This window comes from Mirounga angustirostris, unplaced genomic scaffold (assembly GCF_029215605.1).
Source record: "Mirounga angustirostris isolate CCGP_5_RB_7025 unplaced genomic scaffold, mMirAng1.0.hap1 SCAF_15, whole genome shotgun sequence".
Classification (NCBI taxonomy): Eukaryota; Metazoa; Chordata; class Mammalia; order Carnivora; family Phocidae; genus Mirounga; species Mirounga angustirostris.
In genome coordinates this window covers 90,186,807-90,204,815 of record NW_026991723.1, presented here as the reverse complement: position 1 = coordinate 90,204,815, position 18,009 = coordinate 90,186,807, and the positions used below count along the sequence as shown (strand labels likewise).

General features: G+C 49.9%; 1 protein-coding gene across 5 annotated transcripts in view; it reads left to right on the top strand.

The window, feature by feature from the left end:
* AK8 (adenylate kinase 8) overlaps positions 1–18,009 on the top strand; it is a 115,822-nt gene that overhangs the window by 30,037 nt on the left and 67,776 nt on the right. For 4 of the 5 annotated variants that reach the window (XM_045883417.3, XM_064580133.1, XM_064580134.1 and 1 more), the window contains 4 exons: positions 10,598–10,679; positions 11,220–11,291; positions 12,455–12,655; positions 15,499–15,630. In XM_045883417.3, coding sequence (XP_045739373.2) covers positions 10,598–10,679; positions 11,220–11,291; positions 12,455–12,655; positions 15,499–15,630 — 487 coding nt within the window. The remainder of the gene's footprint in view (positions 1–10,597; positions 10,680–11,219; positions 11,292–12,454; positions 12,656–15,498; positions 15,631–18,009) is intronic. The other variant, XM_045883419.3, reaches the window with a different exon arrangement.

Below are 18,009 nucleotides of genomic sequence, written 5' to 3'. Positions count from 1 at the left end.
GGTGCTCGGGGAGGAGGGTCACGCCCCCCTTGGGGGATGCTCACCGCACACAGAATGCAAAATTATACTTTGTGTTCCCAGGAGGACCTCTTTTTTAAATCTCACTTAGTGTCCTGGAGGCTCTCAGTTATTTTGAGCGAGAGGAGGGGATGAGGCGGCATACTTTTGATCGTGGACCCTAAGTTTCAAATTTACTTGGCAGGCTTCAGGAGCCCTTATCGTTCTCCCTTTTTAGGCACAGTTTTATGCTTCCCTGCCCATAATGCGAGTCAGTATTTATAGTGGAAATGCTGACGGAGTCGAGGAGCCCGAGTCTGGGCCGCAGAACCACCAGCTGTTTGTTTTATTTCTCCTCGCGGTGCCATCGGGCTGGCATTCATCACCCACCGTTCATCCTCTGACGGGAGGAACACAGGATTTTCTTGCCATTGTTTTGACACTCACGGGTTTATGGATGTCACGCGCGTCCTCCGAGGAGCGCGGTTTTATTGATCAACAGCTCTGCGGAGCCCCGGGGCTGTGTGTACCTCTAGCACAGACACGGTTAGGCTTGCAGGGCATCGGAGGGGCGGTCTGGCCTCCACTCGGAAAACTTACGGCACGCGTCATGGCGAGGCAGGGCTCCGGGGGAGCCGGTGAGTACACCCTCAGGATCCCTCCTCTGGGGGGGGTTTCTGGCCCCTCGCTGGAGGCCATGGTTGGCCGGTGGGTGTGATGCGGGGCCTGCGGACGGCATGCGGGGCCCGGCTGTATGCACGCAGGGCAGCAGCCCCCCGGGTGCTCGGCGGGCGGCAGGTGCACGTGACCATCCCTCTCACTGTAGACGGGAGGAAAGACAAGGGGACGGGATGCAGCCGTGAGTCTGATGTTTGAGCAGCCGTAACTTCGGCGCCAGCAGAGAGAGGGGCCCGGTGAGGCTGGAAACAGGGCTGGACGTGGGGCCACCAGCACGTCACCTGGGCCGGCTTGAGTGCCCATTTGGCCGTGGACCTGAGGCTTGCCTCCCGAGAGCCAGAGACGCCGGCCAGGGGGCAGAGCAGAGGGCGGCAGCTCCTCGTGCCCTCCTTCTGAAACTCTTCACTCCTTGGTTCCTCAGTGAGCCACCCGCTACGAGCAGCAGGGCGTGTGCCAGAGGCGGGAACGCACGCTGGGCACCCCCACTTCTCCAGCACCCGCGTCAGCCTCACATGGTGCTAGCCCTTCATGTGCGTCCCCACATCGAACCCCAAACACCAGCAGGGGCGGGCGCTCCCAGCTCTGCCTGCCTCGCAGACAGGAAGTAGTCACACAGCTGGGAGGTGGGGGCCCCAGGGTCCCCATCTGGCTCAGTGCCATCAGTCTGTAGGATTTGAACGACATATGGAAAGTCACACGGGTGGTTTTTAGCTGTAATCTGTAACGTAGTCACTACCCCCAGCTTTAATTATTAAACAGACTACCTCTACCATTAACTACACATCAGAGTATTGGTCAGAACACGAGAGCAAGTGGGTATTTCCTTGGTGTGCCTTTTCTTTACTGAGACTTGGTGGCATTCGCTAGCACCGAGACTGGTGAATTCTCATTCTCTGAAGACATGATGGATGTTCTCACATTTCCTTTGCAACAATTGGTTAGGTTGGGCTTTTCCTGGAGCAGCAGAAGGGGGTCTAGTCTCTGGAAGCAGATCGAGGACTGAGGTGAGAGGAGTTTAGGAAGACATGAACAGTGGGCCCGGCCTCCCGGTGTGTTGGGAGTGAATGCCCCTGGGGAAGTGAGCTGAGGGAGAAGAACGCGTTGACTGGGAGAGAGGGAGTAAGGGTGGGAGGGGGCTTTCTCGAGGGAGACAGAAGGACAGAGGGGCCAGCATCCCATGGGGGCGGGGCGGGGGAGCCGGAGGGACAGCGGCTCCTTGTGGAGGTGCAGCCCCGTGTCGCGCAGGGCACTGCCCGCCTTGTGGGACCTGGCCTCACAGCTTCATAAAGTCACCCCTCTGTGGATTCAGCCTTTCTAAGTCTTGTGGAAATGTGGCTGCCCTAGCACCCCGATTGCTGGTGGGGGAGAGGAAGGAGTGGGTGTGCGTGAAGCGCCTCCTTGGGGCCAGGTACTTGACCTTCACACTTGTTACTGATGACCTCTTACTGCCCACATTGTACAGACGAGGGCACTGAGACTCGGGGCAGGCTCATTGAGATGACAAAGCTGCAGGATTAGAGCCAAGATTTGGACCCAGCCACAGCTCCATCCATGGCCAGTGCTTTCCCTGCCCCGGGGCCCAGATGGGCTGCATGGGGGTCCCAGGGGAGAGATGGGCAGCATGGGGGTCCCAGGACGAGGGGAGAGCTCCAGCTTGCAGGGAGGCAGGAACAAGGGCCGGCTGCCTTGGTTTGGGGCTGTGCCTGGCTCAGTGGACTGGCACAGAGAGGGAAGCATGAGGTCTGAGGAGCCACTTGGGTCTGTGGGTGGGGGGACACTGCAGCCTCTGAGAATGAGGCCAGGGGCATTGGTACCCGAGCTCGGACGCAGTGCTCGGCCGGTGCGCTCTACTTGGGAATTCCCCAGAGAGGAGTGGTTTTAGTTGTTGATCAGACTAAGGTTCCTTGTCAGCCCCTCTCCAGTGGCTGCCCCTACTGCCGCATGGGGGTCCCCCCTTCTTTTCCTGATCTCAGGGAGCTGGCAGAATCGTGTAGGAGAAGCAGGCTGCATGGCTGGAAGTAAATTATGTCGTAATGTTCAAAGATCGTCAGAGGCAGGCCAGTCACTCGTCCTGTTGTTGCCTATTTTTCATGCATGATTATTAATAATGTGCTAGTCACTCTTTCACTTTTAAGATGTCTTTGTTGGACCACAGATTTTTTTTTTAAGATTTTATTTATTTATTTGAGAGAGAAAGAATGAGAGACAGAGAGCATGAGAGGTAGGAGGATCAGAGGGAGAAGCAGATTCCCTGCTGAGCAGGGAGCCTGATGCAGGACTCGATCCTGGGACTCCAGGATCATGACCTGAGCTGAAGGCAGTCGCTTAACCAACTGAGCCACCCAGGCACCCCTGGACCATAGATCTTAACAGTTCCCCTACTTAGAATCACCTGGTCCATGCCTCTTGATTCACAGAGGACGTTCAATGCCTTGTACAAGTCAGGGCCAGCTGGGAGAGGAAATGGGTTAAGACAGATTTGGGGCAGCAGGTGACAGTTCATCCCCCCAGGAGCAGACACTCTGACCTGTCCAATACAGAAGCCCAGGGTGGTGGATGAACACCCTAATGAATTAATGAATCGATGAGGGAGTGAATGAATGAATGGATCTTACCCCTCTGTAAAAACATGATGACTGTTTACCCATGTGCTGGACCCCAACCTGTGGCTGGTGAGGCTCCTACCCATTTCCAGAGGAGCATACTGCCCTTGGGGAGGGCCCCTGGGCCAGGCGATGGCAAGTGGTCCCAAGCACTCTGGAACGGGTCCACTGTAGCCGAGGCCACTCACCAGACTCCCCTCGTTCTAATACAAATGCATTTCCCCTCTATAATTGGAAAGCTTTCCTCAGTTCCTATCTGGAATGCCCGTTTTTCTTCTTTCCAAGGGATCACCTTTCTACATGAACCCTTTATATTAATTTCTACCAACTTGGGACGCCTGGCTGGCTTGGTCAGTGGAACATGCAACTCTTGATCTTGGGGTCATGAGTTCAAGCCCCACTTTGGGTGTAAAGATTACTTAACAATAAAATCTTTAAAAAAGGGACACCTGGGTGGCTGTCAGTTGAGCGTCTGACTCTTGATTTCGGCTCAGGTCATGAACTGCAGGTCGTGAGATTGAGCCCCGCATTGGGCTTCGTGCTCAGTGCCGAGTCTGCTTGAGATTCTCTCTCTCCCTCTGCCCCTCCCTGCACTTGAGCTCTTATGCACGCACATGCTCTCTCCTTTTCTCTCAAATAAATAAATGAAATCTTTAAAAAAAAATCTTCAAAAAAAGTTGTACAAACTTAAAAAGGATTCCTTCTTGCAAGTAGGTAGAGAAAAAAACCTAGTTCACCTTTCTCAAGATTATAATGATAAAACTAGCCACTTCTTTGTTGCTAGACACTATGCTTATTTTGTGGGTGTTTGCTTAGGGTCCTTATTTAATTATCCCAACAACTATGGGCTAGACTGATATTATTGCCCCACTTTACAGATAAGGAGAACAAGGCTGGTGGGGGGTGGTTGAGGTGACTGGTCGGAAGTCACCTGGCTGGCGGTGGCACAGGCTGATTCCAACGCCCCTGCTTTTCACCAGCAGATAATCTGACACCCTAAAGGGCAAGTCTTATTTCTGAAGAGGTGTGACCACACCACAGACGTGCTGTGAAATGTTGGAGAGGAATGGCTCCATTAACTGAATGTTGTTGGATTATCCATGTCATTCATTTCCAACCAGAGCCACTGTGCCTGAACCTCAGAAGGAGATGTTAGCCCATCAAGTGCATTATCTCTGTCGTGGGCTATCTCAGTGTCATCCCTGCCTTGGAGATGGGATGGGACTGGTCCATTTGGGGACAGAACCAGATGGCCTTCAAACTGGGTTTTCCTCTGCAGAGCAGCTCCGGGGGCACCAGCAACATTTAATGTGAATTTGATTTTAAAATATATTTTTTTAGCTATTTGGTAACATGCACATCTGTGCTATACCAAATTTTAACACCCTGGAGCTCGCTGGTCTTTTAACCTACAGACCTAGGAGTACCAATTGTCCTGGATCTGCATGTTTGTATGGAATGCCACACTTGTGTCACTGATGAGCAAGAGTGGGACTCAGCACTGTTGGTTATTGAGAGGAGTCACTCGTGCACGTCCAGCCTTTTCAGAGCAGGAGCATTGCTGCTGGGCTGGGCTCAGAAGGCCAGGCAGAGCCCAGGGCATGACTTGGTGCAGAGTCTGTGTGTGGGAGCAAGTTAAGGAATACTCCGTTCTGCTCCATTAGTACACTTGTGTGTGGTCAGGAATGCCAGCAGGTGTTGCGTATTGGTTGAAGTTCAACTTTGAAATAAAAATTCTTGTCGGTCATCCTTCAGATGAGTTGGACACGGAAGGCAGCCTAAGATGATACGGCAGGCTAAGGCGTCCGTGGTTTTGTATACACCAAAGGAACTGGTACTGGGGCAATCCGATGTCAACTTTTGCGTGTTTATCAAAATAGTCTCCTTGTTCTCACAGACTGCCTTTGCAACACATCAGTTTGCCAAACTCAAACTTTTCAGATGCATTTCTTTCTTTTTTTTTTTTTAAGACTTTATTCATTCATTTGACAGAGAGAGAGAGAGAGCACAAGCAGGGGGAGCAGCAGGCAGAGGGAGAGGGAGAAGCAGGCTTCCCCACTGAGCAGGGAGCCTGTTGTGGGGCTCGATCCCAGCACCCCGGGATCATGACCTGAGCCGAAGGGAGACGCTCAACCTACTGAGCCACCCAGGCACCCCTAGCTGCATTTCTTTCTGGCTGGAAATATGTCTCTTTTTTCCTTCTCGAGTATGTTGGGAAATCACAGAATACTTCATTAGAAAGAAGAGGGATAGCTGGTGGGTCTGTGGTGCATCTCGTGATGCTTCCTCTGGTTCGGACTTGAGCTGAGTGAATCCGATTCGTCAGGTCCAAATCTTCAGCCTCAGATGGCCCCCTCAGGACTACGAGGAATCCGCATTCGGCTCCCAGAAACGTCTGCTGTGGAGCCTCCTGCATCTGCAGTTGGAGCTGGGAGCCAGCAAAGGGGCCTCCCAAGGGAAGCACCCGACTCTGGTCTTCAGAGGAAAGGGGAGGAAACCAGGGGCAATGCATCAGAAAAGCAGAGGACCCAGAGGGCAAGAGTTTTACGGCGTGAAGTTGCTAATTGTGCTTTAATAATAGTCAGGAGGGCAGAAGAGGCCAGTGTTCACACAGAGCAGGACAGCCCGCTCAGCGTCGGGCCGCGCTCTGCTGGGCCTCGCCAAGTTCCCTGGGCTGGCTGGCTGCGTTCTTTCCCTTTTTTTCATCTGTGACATCTGCTCGGTGCTTGTCCCTCCTGTGATACCGTACCCCTCACAGCTGTGCGGACCTCTAGCTCTGCGCTGCTGCATGGAGTGCCCTGAGCATACGGCCTTTTTGATGTGTGATAAAACAGAACCAAGCCACGGGGGTATGGCGAGCGAAGGCATCAGAATATCAATTAACCTGCTCAGAACAAAGCTGCGGCTCCAGAGTGGAATAGACATTTCACTGAAGTGTCAGGAAGATGGATAATGTATTCTAATTAGGGGTTGACTGATACCTCCGCATCCAGCCACTCCTGGTAGTCAGACCCACGAACCTAACGAGTGTCCCATCATGGCACTGGCCAGGTGCTGTTTACTGATTTATGACTTCTTGCTTTGCCAGAATTTGCAGCCATTAACTTGCCCTCAACCAAAGCTGCCGTTTTCCCTTGAAAGTGCAGTCCATCCTGCAAATGGGTAGTTGCTCATAACCTCTATAAATGCCAGAGCTCTGGGAAGGAAGATCTTTTCCGAGCGCTAAGCCTGGTGCTTCCATCTTAAGGATGCCCCAGGCCCCTACGCTCCCTGCTGCGGAGGCCTCGGTCACTAGCCTTCCTTCCCAGGAGGACTGACTTGCGCCCATGTGGGGATGAGGGATCTCCATGGTTGCCTTTCCCACCAAGTGTGGGCTGCCCTAAGGGGTCCCTCAGGGACCTTAGTACCTGGGTGATCAGACCATCCCCTGGAGTCTGAAAGAGCAACCCTGGAGAGCCAGCAGCTTGGGATTCACTTCAGAGCCCCCCACCTTCTTTTAAAAATTTCACATCCACACCAGAGTGATGCCGGTGAGACCAGGCTAATTAGGGAGATGTTCCTCATTTTGCTGCACTTTTCCCGTGTAATTGGAAGGCCCGCTTTCTCCAGCAAGAAGTCGGTGAAAGCTGTTCCCCTGAATGGTTCTAAAAGCTTTGGACCACATCCTGATGTGAGCTGCAGTTTATGGATGAGATGATAATAACTGCTCCTTAATGCAATATTAAAAGCAGAGGTCTTTCTTGGTGCTGAGCGGAGACGGAGCTCCAGCCTTCTTTCGGCTTCAAAAAGGAACTCGAAACAATCCCCAGCCCTGGTGCCAGAAGCAATCAGTGGGCTCCCCGCCCCTCCCTCCAAATAAAGAAAAAATAAGGGGGTCTGAATGTAGCTAAAGTTCAGAAAATTTCGGTTTGGCTTCCAGAGCTGCGAGCGGGGAGTTCTCAGATGTGGTGCCTCCCGGGTCCCGTGGTGGGGTGCACATCCGTGGGTGTTTGCTCTGCTCAAGAGTGGCAGCCCAGCTCCAGGCTGGCTGTAACAAGGACTTGAGGGAGCAAAAGGCTGTTAAAAAAATTTTTTTTGCACTTTTGCTTCATTAGCTCTAGAAACCAGGGTTCCATCAGCTGCGTGTTTTCCTGCATAATTTAAGAAATTAATGAAAGCGTGCCTGATTTTTCTAACACTCTTTACTCTGTAAATTTGTTTAGTTTTTTTTCTTTTTAACTGTCAGTGGAGGCCTTTGGAACCTAAATATTTTAATATTGAAGAAATGCAGGCCCTTTTCTGGTTAGTTCCTTTTTAGGAACACACGGTGTTATGTAAATCAGGTGTTATGGGTTATAAATGACCTTGACTCTGAGTTCACCCCCACAGGTCCATCCTCTGAGCTTAAAGCAACTAAGTTCTCCGAATGACATGAGGGAGGGGTCTATGGCAGGTGGTGCCCTTCTGGGGGCCAGTGTCAGAAACCGCAGCTTCCAGAGTGGTCACCTGACCGCCTCGCTGCAGAGGGCAGACCTGAAGCTGTTTGCTGCTTTATTTCACTCTTGCAAAGCTCACTTTACCTAGTGGATCTGGACATCGAATCTGAACCATTAAAAAGTCTGTGTGTGTAACTCTAGACTCCTGGCCCTTGAAAGGACTTTAGAAATTGTTTAATGTGAACCTTGCTGAGGGACATAAAAAAAATCTACTTAAACAAATGGGAAGGTAAGGCAGTGAGATTGTGAAAATGTCAATTCTTCATACATGTATCCATTTAATGTCATTCCAGAGTTCTAGTGGAATTTCTATTTTTGAACTTGCAAAATATTTTTGCTGCTTACTTGGAAGAACACATTTTTGAAAACAAGAAAAAAGAAGGAGGAACATATCCTATTAGATGTAACAAACATTATAAAACAACATTTTAAATGGTGTGAGGGGGCGCCTGGCTGGCTCAGTCAGCAGAGTGTGTGACTCATGATCTCAGGGTCATGAGTTTGAGCCCCACGTTGGGTGTAGAGTCTACTTAAAAAAATTTTTTTTAATAGCATGAAGGTGATTCTAGAGTCTACGGGCAGGAAGATGCCAGAGCCAACATGGTGTCAGCATTCAGACAGTGACAAAAATGACATTCAGAGGGGAAAAGATAGGCTGTTTCCTAGACGAGGTTGGGACATTTTGGTGAGCCAAAAGGAGACAAATTAGTTCACAGCCTCACGTCATTTTCAAAATAAAATGTGGCTCTATTAAATGTTAACATTTAAAGAGCAAAATCCTAAGAGAACACAACTGAAATGCAAGTGGGTATCTATCAGCCTTTGCAATGGGAAAGGCCTTTTTGCAGAGCCACACAATGCCAGATCCAAAGAGGAAACAGCACGAATCGATATGGCCCAAAACTTACGTGTTAAAACAGCCCCTACACAAAATTAGAAGATCAAAGACAGACTGTAGAAAATGTTGGCAGCATTGTTTGCCTCAAAGGGTCTGTGGTAGTGTTTGCCAAAATGGGTTAATTCTTCTTATGTAAAGAACTTCTGTAAGTAAATAAAAGGACAAAACCCTAAGAGGAAACTTGACAGATGGTATGAATTGGCATTTTGGAAACAAAAAAATTCAAATAACCAATAAACACGTGGAAAAAATATGGAGCCTCACTAATGATCAAAGAAATGTAAACTAAAGCAGCACTGGTATCCTCTACTTTGCTGGACAGATTTTCCTCCAAGATAATGCCAGACATTGACAAGGATACAGGGAAACTAGTGATCTGAGGTTGGACTCATAAACTGGCCGGGGCAGTTTTGTAGAGCGACATGGCAGAATGTATCAAAAGTCACAAAAGAAGATGCCAACTTTTAGAAATCTATTTTCAGGGGGCACCTGGGTGGCTCAGTTGATTAAGCGTCTGACTCTTGATTTCAGCTCAAGTTATGATTCAGGGTCATGAGACTGAGCCCCGCATCAGGCTCCATGCTCAGCGGGGAGTCTGCCTGGGATTCTCTCTCTCCCTCTCCCTCTGCCCCTCTCCCCTTCTAAAAAATTTAATTTAATTAAAAAATAGAAATCTATTTCTAGGATGTTCTGTGTGCATCAAGATGTACTTACAGCGGTTTTTAAAATAATGGTGCAAAACAGGAATGAAACTAAATGAACAATGTGAGATTGGTTAACATTTGTCAGGTCAGTTCATGTGGTGCTCGGCAGCTATGAGCTTCCAGGAGGGGAGCATTTTGTCACATGGGAGAATGTTCCGGAAATGTTTTTGCTGTATGAAGAGTACAGACTACAAAGTAGTATGCACAGTGTGATTTGTTCCCCCCCAGGGGAAAGATACCAGTATGTGAAGGCTGGAAGGAGTTACAGCAAAGTGTTAGCTGTGGCTAGTCTGGGCCGGTGGTGTTATCAGTGACTTGCGCCCTCATTTCAGCTTTCCAGTATCTTCCACATAGTGTACATCAATCATGTGTTTCCTTCACAATTGGACTTAAATGATTAATAAAAATAAATATGCTAGACCAATTCCCTCGCTGTACCCAGAAGGGGCTGAAGCCTGAGAGATTTCAGCCCTGGAACAAGTTGGCTACAGAACAGAAATTTGAACCCAGATCTCTTTAAAAAAAAAAAAAAATTTACTTATTTACTTGAGAGAGAGAGAGTGAGCACGAGCAGGGGGAGCAGCAGGGCAGAGGGAGAAGCAGACCCAGGGAGCCCAACGCGGAACTCGATCCCAGGATCCGGGATCATGACCGGAGCTGAAGGCAGACGCTCAACCAACTGAGCCCCCCGGGCGCCCTGAGGCTTGTTCTTAAGAAAAGTGGGGTTTCGTGTTGACTCAGGTGGTTCCTCCTCCCAGGATCCCCCATCCAAGAAGCTCTCTTTAGGAAATAATCCACAATGTGGAAAGAGCCATACGCGCAAAGCTGTTCATCACATGATTACGATCACGGGAGTTGCTGGCGGTTGAAATGTTCTGTCATGGGGTGTGGCTAGGCAACTATGGCGTGCTCACTGAGTGGGACGTTGTGTAGACCCTGAGAATTGTGGCAATGCAGAGGTGTGCTGATATGAGAAAGTGTTTTGGTAGCCATAATGTGTGATGGAAAAAATCAGGACATCAAATATCTATGTTGTGATTATAGTCATAAATGTAAGATTCAGAAGGAAATGTAATAGTAGAGAGTACTTGTTAAGCTGGGTGATGTGGCTATCAGAAACATTTACTTTCTTTTGTTTTAAAAAGTTCTAGTTTTTCTATAAAGCTATGTTATTCCTTTTATAATTCCAAAAAAATCTAAAAAGTAAAAATAGATGAGCACCTTTCCAAATTCTCTGCCTAGGGCTGGATTCTGGATGGCATCCCTGAAACTCGGGAGCAGGCCCTGATGATCCAGACCCTCGGGATCACCCCCAGACATGTCAGTGAGTAGCCTGCGAAGGGCCCTCCGGCCAGGGTTGCAGTCCCCACACCCCATGAGTGAGCACCCTGCTCTGTATCACCCGCTCCCAGCGCCCACCCTCAGCTCTGTACCATCCAAGACCCAGCAGGAACAAGGACAACATAGTTGAATTTTTCATAAAGCTAAAGGCATTTGGGGATTGCTCTTAGAAGAATGGGGTTTTGTTTGACCCTGGTGGTTCCTTGTTCCAGGAATCCCACATCTGAGAAACTTTAGGAAATAGTCCAAAATATGGCAAGAGCATTTCGCACAAAGACATTCCTCGGAGTGTTATTACAGTGAATGTTTGTGCAAGTGTGGGCTGCCCGCTGTCCTGAAACTGTATCTTCGTGGTTTGGTGCCGCGATCACTCTATGGGACTCTTGGGGGTGGAAGATGGTGGTTGTGTTAGTGTTATTCCACAGCAAGAGAGACATAAGCCGAGTTTTCAGCCCACGAGATTCAAATGTCTGGGACCTGCTGCCCAACGTGCCTGGTGGTGCTGTCTTCCTTTTCTGTCCAGTTGTGCTGAGCGCTCCAGACACTGTCCTGATCGAGAGAAACTTGGGGAAGAGAATCGACCCTCAAACGAGAGGTATGCCATCTCCAGCCCCACCCCACTCCATGGAGTTTCAGAGACGATCGGTGATCCATGATCATCACCCACCGTTTACTGAGCCTTTTCCACTTGGGGTGCCTGCAGAGGGCCCCATGGGGGCCACAGAGGCTCAGATGCTGCAGGCTGGGTTGGGAGCAGGAAGTCACTTGGCAGGTGATAAACTCCAGCAGAGGAGGAGTTGGAGGTCCCTGGGGCTGAAGAAGGAGCCCTGGAGATGTTGAGCTGGTTGAGGTGGGTCTCAGCTCTCGAAGACCAGGCAGTTCAGCAGGGGCCCGGGGCCCTTGAACTCTGGCCTTAGGCTTTGGCAGCAGACAGCCCTGGGTTTATGGACCCCGGCCCCGCCCTTTCCATCTGTGTGATGTGGGATGAGTTGCCTAACATCGCCAAGACTCGTTTCCTTACCTGTACCTGGGGTGAGACCTACCTTGTGATCTGACTGCTGTGAAGCCAAGCGTATGCAGGTGGCCCAGCAGAGTGAGCACTCAAAAGCCACAACTGTCCTTCCTGTTGTGCTGAGAATCCTCATCCTTTTGTTCTTTTTTTATTTTTTTATTTTTTTTTAAAGATTTTATTTATTTATTCACGAGAGATAGAGAGAGAGAGAGGCAGAGGCAAAAGGAGAAGCAGGCTCCCCGCAGAGCGGGGAGCCCGATGAGGGACTCGATCCCAGGACCCTGGGATCATGACCTGAGCTGAAGGCAGACGCTTAACCAACTGAGCCACCCAGGCGTCCCCTTTTGTTCTTTTTTTAAAGATTTATTTATTCGTTTTGGAAAGAGAGAGAGCACGAGCGGGCGGGGCAGAGGGAGAGAGAATCCCAAGCAGACTCTGCGCTGAGCACAGAGCCCGATGCAGGGCTCGATCCCACGACCCTGGGATGACGACCCTAGCCGAAACTAAGAGTCGGACGCTCAACCAACAGCGCCACACTGGCGCCCCCTCATCCTTTTGTTATTGTTAATAGAGACGTAAGAGCAGCTCCAGAGCCAAAGCACATCCTGCACAGCTTAGGGGGGATGAATACCCCTAGGACCCTCACAGGCTTTGGCCCCCAGATGGCTCACCTCTGGCCAGATGCAGCAGTGGCCTCGGAGCCCTCTGGGCAGGTGACTCTGACCACGTACCTTTCCCCCTTGCAGAGATTTATCACACCACCTTTGACTGGCCCTCTGAATCTGAAATTCGGAACCGACTGATGGTGCCAGGGGGCATCTCGGAGCTGGAGACGGCACGGAAACTGCTGGAATATCACAGGAACATCATCAGGATCCTCCCCGCTTACCCCCAAATCCTGAAAGTCATCAATGCTGACCAGCCATGTGTGGACGTCTTCTACCAGGGTAAACACAAACAGGAGTGGGTTCCCCATGCACCTCAACCCTCCGCATCCCAGTGTCAACCCCCAACACGACTCAGGTCTTGAGTCCATTTAGGGCAGGGGTAAGCAGCCCCACGCCCACCACTGCACTGTCGTTGGAACAATAACAAAGGTTCACGGAAAGTGGCTGGAGCAGGTGTGTGTGTGTGTGTGTGTGTGTGTGTAGGTAAAGGTTGAGCCCTGAGACTTTGGAGCCAGGGGCCCTGTATTCAAATCTCATCCCCACCACACATCAGCTGTGTGCTCTCCGGCAACTCTCTTACCTCTCTTGGCCTCAGTTTTGTCGTCCCTAAAATGGGAACAAAAATCATGTCTTCCTCATCGGCTTGGGTGAGGATTACACAGGAGTCTGCAAATCACGTATCCACAGCCGTGAGTCCAGCAGCTGGTACAGAGAAGAGCTCAGTAATGTCAGACATCATTGCTATTGGGACTCATCGTCCTGTCCAAAAAGGCCAGGGAAAGCTAGAATCATTCTATCCCAGAGCAGCTGAACTGTAGTTTATAATAGTCTCCACATCCAAGTATCCCCTTCTATGCAATCCGGGTAAATGACACAATAAAAATGCCGGCGCAGTTGTCTAAGATACTGGACCATTGACAACGGCCCTTTTTGGTATATTCTCTCAAATCTCTTTAAGAAAAGTTTTGTTTTGGTGGGGAGGTGCTTCTGAGCTCCCTGGCCTGGCTGTTCCCTGGGCCCCCACCTGCTGTGGACTTCCACTGAGATCCCAGGGACGGCACAGCCTCACTCCCCGAGGGTGTCAGTCAACCCGTGGGGGGATGTCTAGAAAATATCACTAAAACAACCAGGCTGTGGATACCAGACCGTTTTCCAGTGGTTTTGCATCTCGGAAGGATCTTTAGTAGCAAGCACTGTGCTCTGAAGATAAATAACCACCACATTTATCTTATGGCATGATTCTGAATTTACACATTAATTACTTCCAAATTACTTAATTAAATTTAAAAGTTCATATGATCGTTCATAAAGAATTCATGCCTGGAATTGTAAATAAAAATGTGAGTGTCTGCATATTAATTATTATTAATTAATAATGCAGACAGATAAATTGAAAATTGGAATGCAAAATTCTCTCTGTGTTGTTTTTTTAATCTCTCTGCAGTGCATCCAGCGACCACATATTTTTAAAAAGAATAATTAGATGTTGAGACTATCTGGGGGATCATTACTTCTAATTAACTTAGTTATTTACTGTAAATTAAGCATCATTTGTAAGCAGGCTGCTTTGCCCGTAGTGTTTGTGCATTTCGGATGTGCCGGATCATGGCAGTTCTGGTGGGCTGGAATGGCTTCCTCCAGCTTATTCTCGGGGGCAGAAAATGTTACCTAGGCAGCAGGTTTGGGAGAGTCCCCCCAGCCCTGCCAGTTCTCTGCAAAATGGGGCAAGAATAATACATCTCTTGTGGGAATGTTGCACCAATGGAATGAGATGGCGCCCACAGAGTGTTTAGCTTAGCAGTTAACACAAGCTGGTGTGTATGATGTTATGATGATGATGATTAATATCACAACCTTTAAGACAGTCGATTAACTTACCTGTGCCCTTAGTTCTAAAGACGAGGGGAATTATGGTTATCTATAATGATCCTTCCAATTAAATATCCTACAAAGATTCGAGAGGTCAAAATCCATACAGAGAACATCCTAGGGCTTCTCGCTTCCTGTTTGCCCCCACTCCCACCCCGGGGACATTTGTGGTTGTTACAACTCAGAAGTGTGCTCCTGGCACCTGATGAATGTGCCCCAAATGTCACGGGTGCGAGGTTGGCAAACCCCGCAGCCCCTGTCCCTTGTTTTAGGGGGGCCAGTTCCCTGAAGGCGTCATGGTGGCTCAGCCCCTTGCCAGGGCGGATCCCATCTGAGAGCAGGACAACCCTCAGAGGGCCGTGCATGGCTGACCTTGTGCAGGATGGTCTGGGTCCGTGGCAGGAGGCGAGGCTGGGAAGGGAGACCCTGTTTTGATGTGGGCGGCTGGGGAGCTGGCACCAGCCCTCGGCCTCAGCAGGTGCCAAGCAGCTGCCCCATAACTGCCTCCTCAGCTGCTCAGGTCAGGGTGACCTGTTGGATGTTCTGTAGCTTTTGGCATCCAGCACCCCCCCCCCCCGCCATGGTGCAGCCACCTCTGTGTTGGGGACGCTGGCCCCATGTGTCCCTTCTTCTTTGTTCATCAAATGCCGGGACATGCCATGGGCCAGGCGTGCGGCTGCATCTGCCCACTCCCGGGACCTATTTGATCACTGCCTCTTTGGAGACTCCCGACAAAGTTGGGGTCACTGGAGCGCAGCTGAAATTATTCTCTACCAATTCCTGGGTCCTTCAGGAGTCCCCGTGCGTGAGGCCCCTGCAAGGCCTGAAGCATTTATCAAAGTCTGCATCTGACACTGGGAGACCGGCCTGGTCCTGGGCTTCAGGCTAGAGGCGCAGTCCGGATTCAGTTTGGAAACATCCCAACCCAACAGTGTGCGTCCTTTGTCCTGGGACCAGCCACCCGACAGCACACCCCGCCCCCCTTCAACCAGGAGGGACATGCAGGGTGGACGGTGCTCCGAGGGTGGCTTCTGGGGATCCACGGCCCCGTCCGCCTTTGTGCCCAGGCCTGAATCGGAAATCCTCGCCCTTCCCCGCGGCCCCGCCCCGTGGCTGCTCGCTGCCCCACAGAGGGTTTCCACCTGTAAGTGAGAGTAATCACTGCCATTAGAAGAGCCTGAGCACAGGTGCTGTAAGCTGCTTTCCCTTCCTTTAGGACCTGAGTTTACTATCCTCACATCCTCTCTTTCCAGCTCTGACCTATGTCCAAACCAACCATCGATCTAATGCCCCATTCACCCCTCGGGTGCTGCTTTGTGGGCCCGTGGGCAGTGGGAAAAGTCTGCAGGCGGCCCTCCTGGCCCAGAAATACGGCCTCGTGAACGGTGAGTGCCCCGGCTGCGCCCTGTTTCCAGAACCTTCCCCAGCCCCCCTGCCCTCCCAAGCTTTCCAGCCTTAGGGGGGTTGAGGAGATCAGTCTCACTTCTCTTCTTGCTCTCTGCTGTCAACAACGTTCAGGTAGTCCATCTTTGCAGGGAGCAGCTTTGTTCCTCACAAAGAACATGGCCATAAAAACATTAACCACTAAAAACGTGTTCGCAGCCCAAAAAGCCAGCACATTTTCCAGTCTTCATTTGTTCTAGCCTTTGGAGCAGTGATGGTTCTGCACCAGGGGCCCGTCCTCCAGCCCCCACGGCCTCCCTGCAAAGCCACAGTTCTTGTATAATCCAAAGCTGCTGTTGATTTCTTTTCTCTGGTCCTGTTTGGCTACCCGCCGCACCCCCCCACCCCAGGTCAGCGTGCTTGTAGGCAAACAATTTCTGAACCAGACGAGGACTCCTGGCTCGTACAGTTTCAATAAATATTTTATCAGGAGGAGAGAAAATATTGAAATCAGTTCTCCAGGCCTGTCCCAAGGTGGTCCCAGGCGGGCAGGGATGCCAGTCTGCCTTCCGGAGGATAGGAGGGGAAAGGAGGAAGAAGCAAGAACCACCCTCGCCACCAACACCACTTCCAGGAAATGCTGCACAAGCCCAAGTCACCTCTAGTTACGAAGAAAAAAAGAGTCCTGCGCCCCAAATATAAAAACATGCATATACATGCCTCCAAATTCTGCAGATACACCGTATAAATACATGTGTATGCAAACAGACACGAATATATATGTGCCACCCCGGGAGGATCAAGTTTTCAATAAAGACACTTTTCAAGTGGGTCTCCTCCAGTATAAAATCCCGAAGCCACTGACAGGAGTCAATAACAAAAATCGTACCCATAACATGAAGCTAGGGAACTGAGTATTCTGATGAGTAATGAAAAACAGTGTTAGTCCTATTAGTAGTCTTGTGAAAACACTAAATAGTCATACTCTGGTTCGATTAGCATGGAAAAACACTCTGGACACCTCAGGATGAAAAATGCTTTTGCTTGCATGGATTTTTTTTTTTTTTTAATTTAAACTGAATTGTTCAGGTAATTCCTTCTTTGGGTTCCACCTCTTGACGTATTATAAGGCTGAATCTGCAGCTGTGGTCGTGGCTCCTGGGTAAGAGTGAGCACCTGCCTGCTTGCCCCTGCACCCACGTGCATATGTAGGGACTGTGGCGCCAAGGGCAGGAATGGCGGAGGGCACCTCTAAAAGCCTCAACCCGCAACACAATACCTTAATACAGCACGTAGCCTTATTTCAGTGACTGTCACTGTGCCGTATGGTGTTTATGCAGTCATTCAAGAAAAACATTTTTCACTTTACATTGTTTTCCGCATACCAATCACGAAAAATGAAATTATAGGCCTAGATTTCTCCCAAAAATGACAACAGGAAAGCTCATCACGGTTTCTGCTTTGTAGCTAAAGAGCCATTTGGGGGCTTTTTTCGGTAATTGAGCTAACTCGGAAAGTTCACATTTCTCGAAGGCATTCTTGGTAAGTACAAGACATCACGAGAATTCAGTAAACCCATCTGAGGGAGCTCCAGTTGGCAGAGGCACTGTCCACGGAGGGTTCTCTGCAGAGGCCTCTGTGCGCCCAGGGCTCCTGGAGCTGCCTGCTCCCCCGTGGCCACCCCCAGCTCGGCTTCTGTCTCCCCATGTGACAGGAAAACAGCTCTGAACAAGCAAGCAACCCAACATTTACGCCACAAGGTTGATTGGAAGACTTGGGTTTACAATTGGTGAGAATATAAAAAGGCACAACTTTTTGGAAGACAGAGGCACTGTTGGTGTGAACCCCGCAAATCCTGGGGTCCAGTGACCTCACTCTGTGGATTTGATTTTACTGAAACCCTCAGACACTGAACAACAGATGTGAGGGAGCATCACGAAAGTCTGGGCAACCCGAACTCTGTTAATAAGAGGGATAGTTAGGTAAGCTGTCAGAAACCCATGTACTGGAGCACTAATTATGTCATTATTAGTTAAAACGAAGAGGCAGTTATTAAAAAGAAACCTGTAAAGTGACTCGATGTCCGTGATTTGTTGTTTAATGAGGGAGGGGGTGGAGAGCCAGTCATTCGACAGTGTTCAGGGGATGATCTCATTTTTGTTTAAAAAGTGTTAGTGTTCGCTCAGAAACCATCTGAAGGAACATCCACACATCAAACTGTCTGTCTCTGTACAGTGGCATATTATACAACTCTGATATTTTTTTTGCAATGAGCATGAATTTTCTAACCAGAGACCACCATGAAGAATTTTATTAAAATATCATGATCATAGGGGCAGCCGGCTGGCTCAGTTGGTAGAGCATGCGGCTCTTGATCTCGG